Source organism: Typopeltis vanoorti, chromosome 12 (assembly GCF_054136105.1).
Source record: "Typopeltis vanoorti isolate ZY-2024b chromosome 12, IOZ_Tvanoo_1.0, whole genome shotgun sequence".
NCBI classification, from domain to species: Eukaryota; Metazoa; Arthropoda; class Arachnida; order Uropygi; family Thelyphonidae; genus Typopeltis; species Typopeltis vanoorti.
In genome coordinates, this window is record NC_143560.1 from 33,934,587 (window position 1) to 33,956,080 (window position 21,494).

At 33.5% G+C, this 21,494-nt stretch overlaps 1 protein-coding gene across 1 annotated transcript in view; it reads right to left on the reverse strand.

The window, feature by feature from the left end:
• The window catches only part of LOC150100677 (NEDD4-binding protein 2-like), a 139,740-nt gene that overhangs the window by 78,172 nt on the left and 40,074 nt on the right, over positions 1–21,494 (reverse strand). Inside the window, exon 2 of the mRNA XM_090401214.1 lies at positions 7,108–7,242. Within this exon, the coding sequence (XP_090257340.1) occupies positions 7,108–7,242 (135 nt within the window). The remainder of the gene's footprint in view (positions 1–7,107; positions 7,243–21,494) is intronic.

The following is a 21,494-nucleotide window of genomic DNA, read 5'->3' on the forward strand; positions in this document are numbered from 1 at the left end:
TGGCTCCCACTGAAGAGACCTCAATAAAGGTCGAAACTAGTCTGGGTAGTGGCCCTTCCCTTAATGCATAACATTATACATATCCACAAGGAGATAGTGAGATAGGAGTGATGTTAGCTTGCTCCACCTTTGCAACGAGTTGCCTGGTGTTGTACTATCTTATCCTAGTCCTGAAGATACTTTCAGGTGCAAACTTTGTTTGCTCACATTTGGATAAAGGATTAAACTAAATTTATTATAATAGTCGGTTAAGCAGTTAAAAAATAAGTTTAAGGGAAAATTTCAGAAATTATTTATTTTGGTGGACAACTTTTAACACTCTTCTTATTTTAAAGTCACCAAGTGTGTTAACCCCTAGATGTTGGAAAAAAGCCAAAGAAATTATCTGTTGCACAAAACAGGAAAAGATAATTGCAACGAGTACAACTGGAACATAAATTGGCTGGATCGCTGAATAAATTTTTAACTTCAGGACCACATAAAAAACGAAGAACAGAAAGTTCTGATGAAGCAAGTACTCCGTGTAGCTCTACTACAGAAAAAGAAAGGATACAAGATAACTATGAAGAAACAAATGTTACATGCGAAAATGAAACTGGCCTGACTGGACTGTCTAAAGAAGTTGCAGCAGAAGAAATATTGGATTCCGATTCAGCGAAACAGGAAACTTCAAATTTTACTTTAAATTTTAATGTTAACAATCCAGATACTTGGCCGAATCATATAACTACCAAAGTAAGAGATTGTTTAGTTGAGCATTGCCCGCGTCAAGTAGTTAATAAAGAATTTCCCAAAGATGAATCTGGGCGCAAGTTCTCCGATTCATACTATTATCGAACTTTAGCAAATGGAGAAAAACTTTTACGAAGTTATTTAGTTTATTCAGAATCGCGAAATTTGGTTTTCTGTTATTATTGCAAAATATTTGGTAGTCAAAATTTCCAACTTACTAACGAATATGGTTGTAACGATTGGCATCATTTGAGTCGTATACTAAAAATACACGAGACAAGTTCCGCACACATTAAAAACTGTTCAAAATACAGCGAACTTAAAATGTCATTGATTAAGAAATGCATTATTGATTGCACACAACAAAGATTATACGAAACTGAGAAAAAATATTGGCAATCTGTCATAGAACAGTTAATGTACATAATACAATATGTATCAAGACAGTGCATAGCTTTTAGAGGGGTTCTTCACAAAAACTTTTTGAAAATGATAACGGCAATTTTTTAAAGTCAGTAGAAACTGTCGCTAAATTTGATTCGATAATGGCAGAATACTTGCATCGCATCCAAACACCACAAAAAAAGGAACATTGCTCATTATTTAGGTAATAAAATACAAAATGAAATCATCCGTATAATTTCTGAAGCTATAAAACAAAAAATTTTAGAAATGTTAAAGAGGCGAAATATTATTCATTAATTCTTGACACTACTCTGGATACCCAGAACAATTATCTATTGCTATTAGATTTGTTAATCAAAATAAAGATATAAATATAGCAGAAATTCATGAACATATTTTGGGTTTTCAATCTGTACAAGATACCACTGGGCAAGGACTATTTCAATTTATAAAAAATTATTTAAAATTATTGAATATTAACATTTCGGATTTACGCAGCCAAGCTTATGATAACGGTTCAAATATGTGAGGCAAATATAATGGACTGCAGAAAAAAATCCTTGAAATAAATTCAAGGTTTTTTTTTATTCCGTGTGCTGCTCATTCATTACATTTGGTAGTTAGTGATGCAGCTAAGATATCCTGTGAAACTGTAAATTTTTTAGGGGTAATACAGGAATTATATAATTATTTTTCAATATATGTGAAGCGTTGGGCTATATTAAAAAAACATTCATGTTTTAAATTTGAAACCACTTTCTGTGTGGGAAAGTAGAGTAGAAGCAATAAAACCACTTAAAAATAATATCAAGGAAATTTACCAGGCTCTTTTTGATATTACAGAAGATGAAACTAAAGATATCGATTCTAGAGTTCAGGCAGACAACTTAATTTCAAAGATTTATTCGTTTAAATTTATTTGCTCTGTTCATGTTTGGTACGAAATCTTAAGTCTCGTAAATGTTGCAAGCAAAATAATGCAGACTCCGACATTTGATATAGGAAAAATTACAGAAAATCTTGATTATGTTATATAAGAATTAAATACTCGCCGAACAGACCAATATTTTGAAAATATTAGAACTGCAGGAGAAGCAGCAAGCAATTTTAATATTGATCCTATTTTTCCAGACATTCGCAAAAGAACAAAAACAAAATTGCTTGGTTACGAAGCATCAGATGAGACAACGCATGATCCTAAACAAAATTTTAAAATAAATTTTTTCATCGCGATTTTAGACACGACAATAACTTTAGTCACGGAAAGATTCATACTCTTAAAAACAACATAGCAAGGACTTTAAAGTTATAAGAGACATTAGCAAATTAAAAGATTGGAGCGATGAAGATTTAATGAAACATTGTAAAGATTTGCACTTAAAACTGAGCAACAATCAAGATTCCAAAAATTGTGATATTGATGGTATATGACTTTATTTGAGGAATTAAAAAGTTTGCAATGTTTTATTAAAAAAGAGTCGGCTCCTCAGGATGTTTTAAATTATATATACGAAAATAAATTAACCGACACGTTTCCAAATACTGCGATTGTGATGCGTATTTATTTAACATTATCAATATCTGTAGCATCAGGGGAAAGAAGTTTTTCAAAACTGAAACTAATAAAAAATTATTTGCAGTCAACAATGTCTGGAGAGCATCTAAAGGATTTATCAATTATATCAATTGAAAATAATATTTTGGATTCATTAGACATTAAAGATATTATTAAAAATTTTGTGGCAGCTAAAGCAAGACGGATAAATATGTAAAATAAATCTACATTTATACTAATTTTTATATAGTTAAAAGCATATATCCAAATTATCTTTGTTATGTAATATTTCTTTTTATATTAAAAAAATTTAATTTTTGTTTATATATACTGTATATATATATACTGTATATATATATATATATATACTGTATATATATATATATATATATATATATATATATATATATACTCTTGCATTTATATATTAAGGAATAAACATTTTTGAAAATTTTTATTATTAAAAATTCCTTATTAATGAATTTCAGTGATTACAATGTTCGACTACTGTTAAATAAAATTTATTTTTGTGTATGCGTATAAACTGTTTTGTACTTTTAAAAAAAGTAAAATTTTTCGCAAAAATTTCTCATGGAAACTTATTTTATGGAGGTGCTGAAAAAAATTTTGCACAAGGGCGCCTCGTACCCGTGGCGCAGCCCTGCATATATATATATATATATATAAATTTTTTTTTATATACTGAAGGCACCTCACTGCTGTGTGTGTGGGGGGGGGGGGCCTCCTCTACATCCCACACACCAGATATAAGTATATTAATGTTTTTTTAAAGAGTTACAAGTTGTAGTTGTTTGGGAATACTTTATTTGAAAGCTGTTCCAGTGGACAGAGGTGGACGGAAAAACAACAGGAGGAGGAGAAGCAGATTCGGCATGTTTGCAGTTGCACAGTAAACGAGTGCTGGGCAGCTACTGCTCTTGTATTAATACATGCAACAAAAGTGGAGGAATGATAGTTGCCAGTTCAGTGGAACAGTGACTGCTGAAGTACCTGTAGAACAGACACAAAGCAGAAATACTGTGTGAAAGAGATAGAGGTTGATGCAAATCTGTAAGAGAGAGATCATGTATAAGCTGAATTGCTCTCCTCTAGATAGTGCCAAGAATTTTTAAAGAAGTTTTAGGTGCATCACCCCAAACACATGAGCAATATTCTAAGCATGGGTGAATTTGTATATAGTTGAGAGTTGGATAGGTGTAAAATAGCATCTTGAACATAAGAGAATGCTTAATTTTTTGGATACTTAGGAAACCATTGATGTGATATGTTTATGCTAGCAAAGAATTGGGTAAATGTTATTCCAAGCAGAGAGATCTGATCTTGTTTGGCAATTTGCATACTAGTGAGGGCAAGGGTAGGTGTACTGAGATCTCTTTTGCAAGAGAAAAGACAAGACTGCATTTTGATGGCATTGAATGTGACCAGATTGTCCTTGTCCACTGAAGATTAGTACGTAGATCAATTTAAGGTACTGGTTGTAGATATTATGCATGGGATGTCTGTGCACTACATGGAGTAGTACTGTCTGCAAAGCTGTAAATACAATTAGTAGTTATTGGGAATAGGTCATTTATGTATGAGAGAAAGAACGTATATGATAGAACAGAGCCCTCGTTTGCATGAGTATGAAGCTGGAGTTCATGATGTATGCCACCTGCAGTAAGCAGATTTTTTCTTTTTTTTTCTTCGACTGATTCGTGTTTCTGTTAAAACCAAGGCTTGGAAAGTAGACAAAAATTTTGGGTAAAATGGGGGGGGGGGGGGGTAAAGGCTTTCATGCCAATGAGGATCATTTCTGTGACTTGTTCAGCATAAGTATTTGAGTCAGATGAGCTGAAGCAATAGTCAGACCAAGGAAAGGAAGAGCAGAAATTCTGGAGATCATCCCATTTGGCTGGCACTTCTGTAGTTCCAGAGGATGAAAGGTTGGGAGTGGTTTGAGGAAGGGCATTCTTCTGAAGTATGCTTGCATAATCTTACCTGGAACACTCAGTAGAGAAACTGCTCTGTAATTCTTACATTCAGTTTTATTCCCCTTTTCATAGATGGGAACTATGAGAACTTTTCTCCAATTATCTAGAATTTGACAATATTAGAGTGCTCACAAGTAATAGACCAATTTTGAGGAAAATTGTTGATAGGAGACAAATAATAATAATAATGTAAATGTAATCATGGAGAGCACTGTCATAGTAACTTGAACATCCCTTGAGAGTATATATGAGGAAATTGATGATGTTATGTTGTAAAAATCTGATGTGTAAGATTTCTGTTCTTAAATTCTAGTCATCATTGCGCCCTTCGATTGGAATAGGCCTAAGTTTGATTCTCGTCGCGACGGGAGGAATCTTTATCTGGACGATTTCAATCGAAGGTGAGTTAGCCGATCTCATACGGAGGTAGCAGGGTTTTTTTCTCCCGGAAACTCAGGTTTTTCATCCCGCATACAGACAAATCGGCCCTTCAGAACACACGTAATTTACAGACAAAAAATACTAGTTGTTGTGGTGGTGGAGGTGGGCGGTGGATGGCATTAATGGAGATGATTCGTAATAGAGGTTCGGTTCGGTGTTGTGGTTGGGACAGTTGTGAGTGTCCTCCCGTGATAAGTCTTCGGACTCCTTGGGGGTATCAGGAATAATAATAATAATTATGTTCTAGTCTTAATGTTCTACTACTTTATCCAAAATAAGAAAACAAACTTATTCTGTTTTTGAATTGAGTGCTCAAAATGCAAACTGAATCAATGGAAAACATGCTAGATTTCAATAAAATGACTATTATAACATGATATGGAGGAAAAAGAACAAGAAGGGAAAATGGCCAGAGGTAACAGAAGACAGCTCTAGTCATTTCAAAATTCCATTACATATCAGATTGATACCTATTGATAAAATCAATGGGAATACTAAACGGCATGAAACCATGAATTAGAGAGTGATCACTTTAAATGTCATCTTTAAAATGTTTTTTAAATGTACTTTTTAAGTGATTTTAAAAAGAAAATAAGCATGATTGAACCCCGACATTAACACGTCACTCAAGTATACTGCTGAACTTTTTTCTTAATTATAATCAATATTAACCAAAAGAAAATATTTTGCCCAAATGAAAATAATACTTACCTTACAACAGAACTTTATTATCCTGCTTCTCCTCAATAATCCAACTTCTATTTCCAAATGACAGTACCCAGTACCTTAGAATTGTCAATGTATAATAGCAGCTTTCAATATGCAGCTCCTGATACATCCAATGACCTACCTTGTGACTTGTTAACTGTGATAGTGAATGCTATCCATATTGAAAACCGCCATTTTAACAAATGAAACAGTGGTGTCAAATGTTAAGAGATCCATTCCTGGAAATAATACTCATTTTCTTCTTGAATTTCCAATGATCATGTTCAAATCTAGGCGGCATTGTGCATTTTTTAATGATAATGACAGGTATGTTGATAAGTTTGTTGTACATTTAAATTCTGTGTAAGATAACAAAAGCAAAACTTTGTCAATCTGAGAAAAAGCTGTCTCTGGCAAAGTATATAAGAGCAGTTATATGTATGCTGCATATACAAATTCTCATTACCATAAGTAATGTCCTTCTTTAAGCATCTCCTGTCTCATATCAACAACAGGTAGCTGAAATGTATATACTTATAAAAAAGAAAAAAACAGACTACCATAACTAATACCCTCCTATATAACCCCCCACCTTTCTTATCCTCCAACAATGCTCCATAAATCTCCAGTCGTCCAACATAATGACTAAAACAGTGCTCGGGATATGCAATAAAGAGAGAGATTCCAATCTTCAGTTAACATCTTCAACTGCATACTTCATCATCAATGAACAGATTATTCAACAATATCTTTCTTCCAGATGGTTAACTTAAGGTTTACAGAAAAAGTTTCTCTACCATCTATTCAACTTATCAATTAACAAATTCTCAAGTTTCATTTATAGGCCTGAAAATGTGTGAGGCCTCAACCACTGAAAATAAGACAGATGTTTCAAATTAATTCAGGATCGTATTATTTAAATAATAATATTTTACTTTTTTTTTTTTGTTACTAGGAGGAAGAAAGACACGAACAGGTTATGAACAATTATTCTTACAGTTTACTTGTCACAATATTTTAAACTAGTGTATACACACATAGAGATGTGGCTATGTGTGTATACTCTCACACACACACACACACACATATATATCCCGAAGATGGCTTCGACAAGAAGTTGACACACAAACACTTATTGTGGTTAATAAATTTTTATTGAGATGGTAGTTAAATCCACAACTCTTTTATAATGAAGACATATTTAATGTATTAAAAATTCATTACTATTATTTAATTTAATTAGTGATTATATAAATCTGCCTTAAAAGTTACCTAATTTTATCATTTCTTCCATTTCCTTTTCTTCTTTGCAAAACTTAGCTTCTAAAGTTTCTTTCAACTTCTCATGAATTATTTGGGCAAAATTATAATCTAGTTCCACAGTTAGTTCATCTTCTGAGTATGCTTCTAATATATAGATAAATCAAAATTAAGTACAAAAAATAATAATAATGATAATAATCAAAATTCATTCATAAATGGGTTTCTTGATTTGGGAAATTTGTATACATAAGTAATATTGATATGCCATTCCAAAATACATAAAATTTGATGGAAGAATTCAAAGAGTCTATAACTTGATGCAATGACTATCAATTCAGCATCATGACATCAAGATGATTAAAAACTGAACTCATTCAAAAACAAGCTACTCACCAAAGCTTTAATTTAGGCTTGGTACAATTGAGATGAAAAAAAGTTCCACTTCTATCAGGTATTTACACTCAATTCTTTTATATTTCAGACAATCGACTGCCATAATCAACTTACATACTGAGTTTAGGTGCTTTATCCATTTTTGTTTCTACTATACTAGCCAATAAATTAAAGCTCTTTGGTTAATGAAATTAATTTAGGTGATTCTAACGTATTTCAAGGTGCTGAATCCAAATCTGCAATTCAAAATAATTCCATCAGATTTTTTTCAAATATTATTATTATGGGCAACTCCAACAAGTCCTTAGACTCATCGAGGAAGCCCTAAACATCATGTCAAGAACTATCCTACATTTACACAGCATCTATCATACTTTGAACTCATTCAGTCATGGTACCCACAACAGACTCTGGCAACCTATTCCACTCATTCACCACTCTCCAAGCAAAAAACCCAGTTCTAACACTTTTACTAACTACACTCTTACTCAGTTTCCATGGATGGCCCTAGTTTTCCTACCACTAGACCTGTTCTGAAAAATTTCCTCTGAATTAATCTTGTAAAAACCCCTTCAGTAATTTGTATGTCTCAATCATATCACCCCCTTTTCCACCTATCAACCAGTTTCTGTAACCCACAAATTAGTATTCTTCAATCTGTTCTCGTAAGGTTTTCCATAGACCTGCTACCATCTTGATCACTCACCGCTGGATCCTCTCCTCCGCCTCCTCATCACCAAGAAACCCTGGTGCCCAGATCTGCACATAGTAGTCAAGATGGGGTCTTATCAAGGCTGAATAAAGGGGAACAATAACCTGCTTGTCTCTGATCGTCAAAGTATTCTTCAGTAACCAAGTGATCTGATGGGCTGCTTTAATTATTTTTACTATGTGCCCCCCTAAACTTTAACTCGCTATCCACTAACACTCTCAAGTCTCTGGCTTCATCAATTTCCTGGAGTACAGTTCCACCAATGTGGTATACTGCTGATAATCTTTTCACCCCAAAATGCATAACCTTACACGTTGCCACATTAAACTGACATCCATTCTCCTTTGCCAAGTCAGCCAATCTATCCAAATCATCCAGCAAAATTCTGACATCTGTATTGCTCTACCCAATTTTGCATCATCAGCAAATAACTGTAGTTTCTCTCAGATCCTTTCCTATATCATTAATGAACAAATTCAACAGTAGCAGTTCAAGAAAAGAACCCTGCAGCATGCTACTAGTCACAGGCCTTCTTTTGGACTCTACTCCTGAATAAACTACTCTCAACCATCAATCACCCTCCCATCCATCTCACCAACCCTATATCCATCCCCACGTGTTGCAGTTTACTGATTAGAATTCCATGCGGTATCCTTTCAAAGGCCTTTGCAAAGTGCAGCAGTATCACTGTAAACCCATTACCTTTATCCAACTCAGCTGTCACTGTATTATAAAATGTGGGCAAGTTGCTGAGGCAACTTGCCCACATTTTGCCCATGCTGCCCCCACCACACAGTATCTCATTTCCATCTATCCATTCCTGTATTTTGCTCTTGACCAACTTCTCCAATAGTTTGATAACTCCTATTCTGCTGATCAGTCGGTAATTTGTTACATCGATCTTGGAGCCTCCTTTATGCAATGGAACTATTTTCACCTCTTTCCAGCCCCTTAAGACTAACCAATATGATATATTTTTCAGAGGGTTTTGGAATATTTTATCATAAATTAATCCGTAATAATATTTAAAGGTTTAAACTTAAATTAATGTCACTTAAATGCAATTCTGCAGTTATTGTGGCTCTCACTGCATAGTAATAGTATGTTTGAAAATGAATGGAGGCATGGCCAGAACATATATGAACATACATTTGAACCTACAGCTTCACAGAATACAAACACAAATGCTGTCTGTAAAAGTAATCACTGGCACTCAAATGTCTTTGAATCTCTCATTTCATCAGTTTATTATGTCACATTTAAAAGTTGAAGGATGTGTGAAAGACAAGTGTGAAATACTTTTGCTCTGTGTGTGTGCATGGTTATTTTCAAGTACTAAGCAGTAACATAACACCACTCATGTGGAAAAGAAAGCATACTTTCATTCCTTTGGGTGTGAAATAAGGAACTAAGAGGAAAAACTAGAATTTTCTTTTATGAAAATTCTATTTAAAAGTGGTAACTAATTTGCTTGTACAACAGCTGGAAAATTTACGTATAAAGCACATGATTTCACATATGGGTAATGAATTCGTATATCGCCTTATTCTTTTCTCCCCTTCAACATGAATTGACTCCTCTTGGTAAATTGCCAGCCGAGGGTCTTGCATCTGTGGTCAAATAGTAGATCTCACAGCATTTTTTTAATGTAAATCCTATTCATAAAAGGTTGTGAATCTATCATACATTAATAATGTTGGTGAGTTACTGGTTACATAATCTGGAAGCCTTTCCCAACCAGATATACTTTTCCAGCTAATTCAAGCAACTAATAAACTGAATGGTGATCGCATGAGTGATAATAATCATCTATTGCTTAAAAGAACTTCACATAATGGAGCCACAAGATATAGCAGTGAAGGTATAATGAACCTTCTGCATCCAGTGCAGTTAAAATAATTGCCTGCAGATGAAGGATTTCTGAAGTTATCAAATCCCATTTGACTGATCAGAAGAAATGAAATGATCATGTTAAAGACAATCGTTTAATTTTTTCTTTTTTTTAAACCTTTCTTTTTAAAAAAAAAAAAAGTAAAAAATAATAAAAAAATACATATATCAATCTCAACGCATATTAAACTGAGTTTCATAAAAAACTTTCCTAAATCACTAGAAAAAAGTGGACTTGCATTCCAGTACCTCCTAACTGCAACATTTTGAAAAAAAAAATTAGAAGTCAAGATTTGATGGCCAGATCTGATGAGCATATTTGAGCAAGTTAAGCTAAAAATTATAAAGAATTAGTTTATCATCTTATAATAAAGAACAACAAGGCAAGGCCAGGATATCACTGAAGATTAATTTCCTTCATTCTGACTTGGACTACTTCCCTTGGTGAGTTCCACCAGGAAATCATGGTAATGAAACAATGATACCAGAGAAAATGTAAACCATCAGATATGATTTAATTGGTTTGTTTATAGTTTATTGATACAAAAACAACAACGGTCATACTGTGCCACAGTAAAGGTTACAGTAGTACACAAGGTCAAAGGCTACAGCTATACATAAAACAGTCGAAGAAAAATTGTAAACAATACATGTACAAAAACCGAGCCAAGTAATGCAGCATCTATATATAAACAAAATTACAACAAAGATTACAGAAACACATATACAGTCAAATAGAAATTAGTAAACAATATATATGCACAAAAATTAAGTTCCACAATGCAGCATCTACATATAAACAAAATTACTGTAGCGGTCACAGCAACACACAACGTCAAAAGTTACAGCAGTACATAAATAGTCAACAGTACAAACTAATAAACAAAATGCATATACAAAAACCCAAGAAATGGTATCTACATAGAGATAAAATTACAACAAATGTTATTACAGCAGTACATAAATACTCTAAAAGTAATTATTATACAATATGCATGCATAATAATTAAGTTTAGCAATGCAGTATCTACATATAAACAAAATTACAACAAGGTTACATAAATACATAAGGTCAAAGGCTACAGCAATACATAATTTATCAAAAAATAAACTAGTAAATAATATGTACAAAAGTTAAGCAATGCAGTATCTACATATAAACAAAATTACAGTCAAATGTGTTTGTACAAATTAATTCTTTGTAGGAAAGTTAAAAACATCATGCAATCTGCCTGAGCGTACATGACTTGACTAGATAAGTAAAAATTTCATTCCTCTCTCATGTAAAGTGCTGGCACTCCACAGAATGACAAATAGTGAGACATGTATTGCATTTTTCCCACATGGGGGGGGTTCATCACTGAGGGCTGCCTCAGTAAATAAGAATGCATAAGATGACTGACTTATGCAGAGCCTAGCAAGAACAACTTCCTCTCTTCTCTTTATATGTTGACTAGAATGTCAATGCTTAAAGTCATATAATTTGTTTGTCAATGCTTCCTGCCATGATGACTGACACTGAGCAATTAGCATTGATCTTATAACCTATCTGTATATGGTAATATCAAACAGAATGTGTAGAAAGTATGAGCTGATTTAATAGCTGCATCTGCAGTCTCATTTCCCTTTATTCCAATGTGGCTGGGAATCCAGCACAACTGAACATCAAAACTAAGGATTTTCATTTTGTACAACAGGTGTAACACCTCATACAGCACTGGATGTGGATTATACATAGGAGAGGAGATAGCCTGTAAAGAGTTCAATGAATCTGTATAAATTAAATACTTTTGGTAGCAGTTTTTTTGTATATGCACAAGTGCAAGCTGAATGGCATGCAACTCTGCTGTATAATTGCTGCAATCAGGTGGGATCTGGTTGGAGATGTCAGGAAACACAGCAGCACAGCCACAACAGAGGTATCAGTTCTTGAACCACCAGTATAGATGGGCAAGAAATCGGAGTCTTATGCAGTAATGGTAATACAGTCATGTCAAACAGTATGTGTAGAAAGTATGAGCTAATTTAACAGCTGCATCTGCAGTCTCATTTCCCTTTATTCCAATTTGGCTGGGAATCCAACACATCTGAACATCAAAATTAAGGATTTTCATTTTGTATAACAAGTCAAACACCTCATACAGCACTAGATGTGGATTATACATAGGAGAAGAGATAGCCTATAAAGAGCTCAATGAGTCTGTATAAATTATACACTTTTGGTAGCAGTTTTCTTGTATATGCACAAGCGCAAGCTGAATGGCATGCAACTCTGCTGTATAATTGCTGCAAACAGGTGGGATCTGGTTGGAGATAATAATGTCAGGAAACACAGCAGCACAGCCAACAGAGGTATCAATTCTTGAACCAGAATATAAATGGGCAAGAAATCAGAGTGGGTTGCTCTGTGTGCATTAAACAACCACAGGTAAACAGATGATGGAGTATGACTTCTGTAGCTGACAAAGTGGGGGAGTTGCAGAATGGAGTGCAAACCTGCCATGAAGGGATGATATTATGTTTAGTTTAAGCAATGTTGTCAACAATCACACCAACAGCTTGCACAGTCTCTTTAATAAGCATACCAAAAAAAAGATGAATGGCAATCTGAAGTGTGTGACATTGAGCTTACCAATGCAGAGAAAGAGACTAGTCCAGTGGTGGCGAACCTTATTATGTGCGCGTGCCAAAAATTTACAAATCAAGTTGATGACGTGTCAAGCAGTTTTTAGTAAGGGAAAAATTAATAGAAAATCTATTAATCGATTTATAATAATATATAATATTTTATAAATAATATTTTATTTTATTTATATATAAATTAATAATATTATTCAGTGTAAAATTGATTATTGTATTATTAAACTGATTTTTAATGTGGGTTTGAAAAAAAAAAAAAAAAAAAAAAAAACAGAAGTGAGAAAAATGTTTATACATTGTAACCAGTGGTGAGTTATAAGGGGCTCAAGTGAGCCCCTTGTTAAATTTTTCTGAAATTTGCGAGCCCCTTGTTCTTATTTAATAATCTTGTAGAACTAGAAAATACCACCGTCGTGGAAGGTATACATGCTACTGTAATTGCTACTTTAAATTCATATGGATTTTCTGATAACTATATAAAAAATCATTTCATTGCATTTTGTTCTGATGGAGCTAGTGTAATGTTAGGAAACAAATCAGGTATTGCAATCAAACTTCTACAAAATATTTCCCAACATTGTGATTTGGTATTGCGCTCATTGTTTACACTTAACATTAAACGATTCGATAAAAAATATTAAAGAAAAAAATCATTTTGAAATATTTATGGATAAATTATATGCTTTTTATCATCAATCACCAAAAAGTCAACGAGAATTATATACGATTGCAAAAGATCTTGGTATCGAAATTTGAAGATTGGCCATGTGTTTGGACCACGATGGGCAGCTTGCAGTTTATGAATGGCTCTTGCTGTGTGGAGAAATTACCGAGCTTTATGCAAGCATTTTGCATCGAACGATAAATATAAGGGCTTTTTAAACCGACTTCTCAATTTGAAATTTTTAAAAGATCTAGCATTAATGATTGATATCCTACAGGAATTATATCTGTCAGAAGCTCTACAAAATCGCAATATAAGTATTATAAGGGCTAAGTTAGTCACCCCCCTTTTTTGTTTTTTGCTCAACGATGCGAGCCCTTTGTTAAAATTTCCATAGCTCACCACTGATCGTAACTCGCCATGGAAGTCAGCTGAGAAGGGGAAGGGAAGCTCAACTTGTCAGCGAAATGCTTACTGTGTTTACTCGAATATAACTTGCCCTCACAAATAACTCACACCCCTGATTTTACTTTAAAAAACAAGGCATCAAAAAGTTTTCCATATTACCTCACACACGAAAAATATTTAAACATGTTCATGTCGAGGCGTAGTAACTTGCTTCCCCCTCGGTTAAAAACACGCCCTCCCCAAAGCCATTATACTGTAGATGCAAGAAAAACAAGTGTAGTTTTATGGTATCCCTGAATAAGTTACAGAGGCTTTTGCAGTCTGTGTAATATATTTCTCAACAAATAGTATGATTCATTAGTTAGGGCTATTTTTATTCCAGCTGTCTCTAATTGTACTATTATTGTCCTCTCCCACAGAAACTATGCTGTACAGACTCACGTCAACAACACAGTATCTAACTAAAAACTATTGTCCGATTTTTCAATTACATGAAATAAGTGTTTTTAAATGCAATTGTTTTATTGCATTTAAAATTCTCAATGTCATTATGACAGATCACAAAGACTAACTTCAAATAAAATTCTACTACAAAGTGAAACATGTCATATAATTACAGTGACCATACGTCCTTTATTTAAGAGGACAGTCCTTTATTTCACTGCTCTGTCCTTTAGATTTATTTATTTTTTTTAAATGGCCATTTTGTCCTTTATTTTGTGAATTGAAATAGTAAATTGAATATTAATACCAACATATTTAAAGATGCAATTCATAAATTTTACCAAACCTGCATTGATTATTTAAATAACTGGGACAACTGTTTTGTGGAAATGGAAGTATTTGAATGGGTCCTATAGTACGAGAAATCTCTGTGCAGACAAAGATCAAGGAAAGTGTTTTGTTCATTTCCAGTCACTGGAACTTAAATATAAATGACAGCGAACTATTTGAGGAAGTCTCGTGTATTAAAAGTTATGTCACCTGTGAAAAGATCGAAGAATGGCGACAAAATGATTTAGTAGGGCTGATTTGGGAGACTGAGATGGTGCTGCACCTCCCCATAAAGGGGACTCACAGCCATTGTACCATAATACGATTATTATTATTATTATTAGTAGTAGTAGTAGTAGTAGGGCTGAATATTTTAAATATTTTGCAGATAAACATGTATCTTTTAAAAACATTTTAAAAATCGTTGAATTTTGCTTATGTCTCCCTGGATCTAATGCTCCCACTGAACAAGTATTTTCATTAGTGAAAAATATGTGGACCAGTGATAAAAAACCAATTAAAAATCGAAACATTGAAAGCATACATTTTTACCAAATGGAACTTTAACATGAATTGAATAGAGTTTTATGAATTTTTAAAACACAAACTGATTTATTAAAAAAAAGTTCATTCTTGTGTAAAGCAGAGGCGAATGCTGGCCTTGAAATTCACGCTTGCTCTTGTTATCATTCAGGGAGTGATATAATAAAATATCACTTGAAGTGATTGAAGTCTGATTAGCAGAATAATGAATTACTGACCCCATTTAAAACTTAGAAATGCATGTACATTTAATCATACAAATACAACATTTATTTTACAAATGACATTCTATCTTTTTCAATTTAGCTACTTGAATACAAATTCTACCCTATGGTTCTTCTTTATGAACTAGTCAATAACACCGTCATAAAAAGTTGGTTGTAACTTAATTTTCCCAAGCAACACGCACACTTGTAAAGGCTGGCTGAAGCTCACCGGCTAGAGCTACGTTGACTGCATATGGCCTGTGTTTAAGACGACATGAAGGGAGGGGAAATGGCTATGCGCGTGCATGAAATCACAGTGCTGCTGTGAGGACCTGGGAGCTCCTACAACCGAGCAAGCTAAGGTACCTTTAACTAGACAAGCAAGCCCTGGCCTTCGATACACAACACAAAGCTCAATTATTGCTGCACAAGCTTAAGACTTTATTTCTGTCTACAAAAATAAAAGCCTAAATGGAATGCTTATAAATGCATGCATTTATTAGCAAATAAATATTACTTTTTTCTTAATGATGAGCTTGCAGCAAGCATGGAGAATTCAGCCCTGGTGTAAAGTATCAAAATTAAATTTTTTTAAGTAATAATATGATTATTTAAAATGCTATGTATATGCTTATATTTTAGAATAAACGTTATACAGCTTTTTAGTTTTAGTGAAACAAATTAAGACATCCTGTCTTTTTTATTTATTATGAAACAATTTCTGATTTGTCCTTTATTTTCTCCAAAAAAAAATATGGCCACTGTACATATAATGTGTGTGTGATTTCGCCTGCCAGCTCAACCCAAATAAGCAAGAATAAAATTCAACCAAGGGCTGAAACTTTGTGTTAGTTGAGATTGCTGGTAATGAAAAGTTCCGTCGAAAAGATACCCCGTAATGAATGTGTTAAAACTAGGAAATATATAGTGAATATTGTTATGACAGTTTCAGATGTTATGGAATTCGGTTGAAGAGAATTAGCATTTCAACTCATCACTTGTTTTTGGGTCACCTGATCTTTTGTTAATACTGCACCAATCATATGCACGTCTTCATAGCTACTCTCTCGTATAAAACAAAATTTAACTTGTACGTATTGTAATAATTAAAAAAAAATAGTTGAATAATTTATAAGCGTGTAAAAGGATATCAGCTGTAAATCACTGACGTGCCAGCAAAATTCTCGGATGTGCCATAGGTTCACCATCTATGGACTAGTCCATGTAGGATGATCTGGGAGAGACTTTATCTTTAGGGAATAATTAAGAGACAACTGTATTCATATAAGTGATAGAGCAAGTTCATTTGCTTCAACATAAAGATTTTGAGTGGGTGATGTGCGAAAGGCACCAGAAGCTATCCGTATACCATGATGATGGATGGACTCCAACCATCACAAGTCCTTATTCCTGGAGGTATCCTATGACTGTAGCCTGTGTGTTCACGGGGCCGGTTTGCCTGCTTGCGGGATGAAAAACCCCAAATAAACTAGTGGGGGGAAACCCTGCTACCCATGCCCAAGACTGGCTAACTTGGCTATGGCTGAGGAAGATCCTTAAGCTCCGCACATTGTCGAAGGGAATCGAACCTAGGACACTCCTTCCCCAGGCATATATATGGTTGCAAAGTGCATAGCCACTAGGCTAACTGCGCAGACCCATACTGTAATATATATAGTTGTTGTTATTATTGTTTTAAGCAGTAGTTAACTGTTGAAAAAAATATATATATATATTTTAACAATAATGTTTTAATATATTATATATATTAAAACAATAATAACAACAAATATCAAATATATATTTTTTTTTTTCCCCTTACCATATAGTAAGGTAAGTGTTTCAAATCATTTACTATACATAAATATATCAGGCTGAGGGAAAAAAAAAAAACAAACTCCGTGGAGTTCAAAAGACTCATTGCGGGAGACCAACTCAATCCATTAACACAATACCTATCATACATCTCCTTAAACTTCACTACTGGGGTGCTCATAACCACCTCTGTCAATCCATTCCACTCATTCACCATTCTCCAAGAAAAAAGAACCTAGTCTGCACACCCTTACTAACTTCCAAGCGTGACCCCTTGTTTTCCACCTACTTCGCATGTATTGGAAAATTTCTTCTGTGTCAATCTTATAGAATCTCTTTAGTAATTTATAAGTTTCTATCATATCCTCTCTCCTCTGCCTCTTAGTTAAACTCTGCAACCCATACACCCTCAATCTATTCTCTTAGGGAACATTCCACAGATTTGTCACCAGCTTGGTCACTTGTCTCTGAATCCTCTCTACCACCTATCACAAAATCATATCAAATATATCACAAAATTTATAAATAACATACTACAAGAATGATATAAGGTATCATTTTAAACCAGTTGTTATCTATGCTACTTTAAGCTGCATATATTTTCCCCTTCCATGATTTCCCTGAATTGCTCATTACTATTACTAAAAGAAAAATATTTATGTAAAATCAACAAAACAAATTCTTCTATGTAGAAAGTTTTTCACTTAATTACAAACTAAATTAAACTTGCAAAGAAGTTACATCTTTGTTTAATCTTTTATCCAAGTGTAATACATGACCTTGCATTAATTCAGCCTGAGTATCTCTTCTGGGTCTGGCTCCCACTGATGAGACCTCAATAAAGCTTGAAACCAGGTGAATAGAGACTCTTTCCACAATGCATAGTATTATGGGATAGTAAGGCAATTATTGTGAAGTCATCAGCCTCTATATACAAGTAGCCTAGTCAGTCATGAAGATGCTTCCTGGATGAAAGATTAAACAAGAATATAATTTCTCAGCAAGTTTAATTTGTAACCAAGTGAAAAAAAAAATTCCTGAATCTTTCTTGTAAAATGAGACCTGTGGAGTATTCATAGAATTACACATCTATCAAAGTAAAAATTAAATTTATTATACAGATATTTTGTCTTACATATCATAAAATATCATCAGTACAAGCAGTGAACAACAATAAGGAATTTGAAAAAAGAAACAGTAAAATGTGTGCATTCAATTGGAATCCCTCTATGTATGCAATATGTTCATAGTTTAAAACTATTGGGCTGAAAATAAAATTAAAATAGATGAGTTAAAAAATAAATAAATAAAAACCAGAGATTACAAATTTATTTAATACAGTTGAGGATGACAATTTCCCACAACATAGGAACAGTCATTATGATTGAGTTAGATCGACAAAGTAGCACTTCAGCACATTCTTTGTATAAATGTTCATGCTCATATATGGATCTATATAGCAGCTTGGTGTTTTCTCAAATGGATCCAATGGCTAGTGTTTTCAATCGTATGTAATGCCAGACTTGTGAGGTATGATAAGACAGATGTAGTCCTGATCTTCAGAGATACATTTATTGACAATTCTTCCTGTCTGTCTGTAGTAAAACACACTGCACAAACATAATAATTTGTATACACCAGTTAGTATCAATGAGGAGAATCCATCTTTTGGAGAAAGTAGCTGATTATAAATTTAATTGATGGTTTATAGGTAGTGATGAGTTTATATTTTTTCATAATTTTTGTCACCCATGCAGAGATGCCTTAATATATGATATAGAAGTCCTGTGGACTTCTTGTCTGGGTTGCTGTATGGGAGAATCGTTAATTCTTTTCTGAGTTATTCTTGGATTATAACCATTTAGTAAGGCTGTCTGTTTGATAATTTCCAGTTCTTGTTTTAAAGATTCTTCAGAGGAAACCAATCTTGTGTATTCTTGATACTAGGAATTTTATGATGCCATATTTTTGAGATGGATGATTGGTGGACTAATGTATTGTTGATATAGAGACCTGTAAAAGTTAGTGTTCAGTATTTTGTTTTACACTGGATGTGTAAAGGTAGAAAGGAAATACTGTATCTTTTGATGATTCTTTTTCTAGTATGAACTTAATACTATTAGAACATGTACACATAACCAAGGTAAACACTCTGCCTTCAATGGAGAGTGACCATGCCGTCTTGTTCTAAGAGGTTGCTAAACATGTGGAGTTCTCTGTCATGAAAGGGTTTATGTTGAGCTAAAGATGGTATTAATGCAGCCATAGGAGGCATCTTGGAACAGTAGCATGCCATCAGAAGTTACATGAAAAGAATGTCAGTAGTGCATTGGAAGTGGTCAGGATTTGTTTGAGAAAAGCAGTATCAGACTGCAAATCCCCAGATTCAGGAGAATAAATGAAGTGGAGGTCAACTGAATGAGTAGGAATATAAAGCAAGAGCTGCTGCAAAAAAAGAAAACATCATGGAAGGAATATAAAGAAAAAAGGCGATCAGCATGCTCATGAGCAGTATGAATCGTAAGCAAGAACTGTAACTAGTATGGTAAGAAAGATCGAATCAGATTATAAAAGAAAATAGAAAATTAGTAAAGTAAAACTAAAATAATAAATCCAAAAGAGTTTTTTCTTTTTTTGTTATGTTGCAAGTAAGAGGAAGAATGACTTTAATTAATACCAATGGTAGGAAGGTGATAGAAGCAAAAGACAGTTGGACTGCTGAATGATCACTTTGCAAATGTGTATCATCCAGGTGAAGATTTCGAAGATTTGTGATATAACCTAGACTGATGTGAGAAGTGAGATAGATGAACTGGGGGTGCTCAGCATATTGAAAAGTATTGATGGGAATACAGAAGTGGGAGTGGATGGTGTTAAAATGTAACCATTTTAAATATGTTATCAAATCTTCAAATATATCTTGTCTCCTGCGCCTTTGTAAAAACTATAGTTATCTCGTTTAAACCTTTCTTCTTAACCTTTACTATACTTCTGACCGCAAATAATAAAGCTCACGTGTGCAAAACTTACAGAACAAAGTAACTGCTTCGGGCTGGAGCCAATCCCTTTGTCTGCCCTACTGGTGTTTATTCTCTACTAAAATTGGAAAATTTATTTAGTTTCTAGCTGCGCCACCAATTTTGTGGGTGGGAGTTGAATTTCCCTCTGAAGAAAAACACAGTAAAATGTATGAAACTTTCCTCTCTTATCTATCACTAAATCTATCAACGTATATTTACTAATTTACAGTCGTGGCAATCTAACTTTAGGACACACAGATTCAAATTAATGAGTAATGCATTGGAAATAGAAATCAGGCAAGTTATTTAAACATGAAAACAATTTATTTATCATCAAAGAAATGTACAAAAGGTCAATGCTAAATTCCAAGTAAATCAGGTTCTATGCTTCAATGACAATTCTCTATACCAGGGGTTCTCAAACTTTTTAAATTTTGTACTACATAAATAAGAATCAAAAATTATATGTACCACCATAAAAGCATTTCTCGATTAAAAATCAATACATCCCAAATGGAGTGTTTATAATCAAAGAATAAAACATTTTAAATTTATATTATTTACTTATATTTGTAAATGAAACTTTTACATTATAATGAAATATAGTAAATGGTGGGTAATAATACATGAGCAAATATTAAGGAGATTTATTATTGATGAGGATTAATGCGACGGATGAGCCTGTTTCATTGTAACCAATTTCGATATGTCGAGCTTTATCTTCATTAATTTCAAACGTAAGTCAGGTTCAAGTTGCAACCATGTCCTATATTCATTTTTAATTAATAGCATGGCTGAAAACCCAGTTTCACAAAGATATAATGTGTTGAAAGGCATTTAAAATTTTATCGCTTTGAAGGAAATATACTTATATTCACTCTTCTTTTTAACCAAAAATTGCATAAGTTATCTTTGTTGAACTCGTTCATGAGATTTCTGTCACATGAAATATCTATGAGTTGATCTCTTTCTTGAATTGAAAAATTATCTTGCACAGTATCCGAAAAAAGAAAACGGATCTCTTATCCACCTTTCATTTTCTAAATTTTCAGGAAAGTAGGAATGAAAATTATTAACAAGTCCTATGCAGTGTTTTTCTATATCTTCAATTAGTTGTTCATTCAGGGACAGATCAGTTTCCTGGAGATGCTCTTCTAATATTGGTAATGTAGCAATTTTCTTCCTTGTCATGTCCTTAATTATGTATTATAGTTTTTTCACAGCTGCCTTTATTTTATCATGTACAGTGAAGACAGTTATATTGGAACCTTGTAAACTAGAATTCAGTTCGTTCAGTTTTCCAAAAATATCGGCCAAATATGCTAAACGTG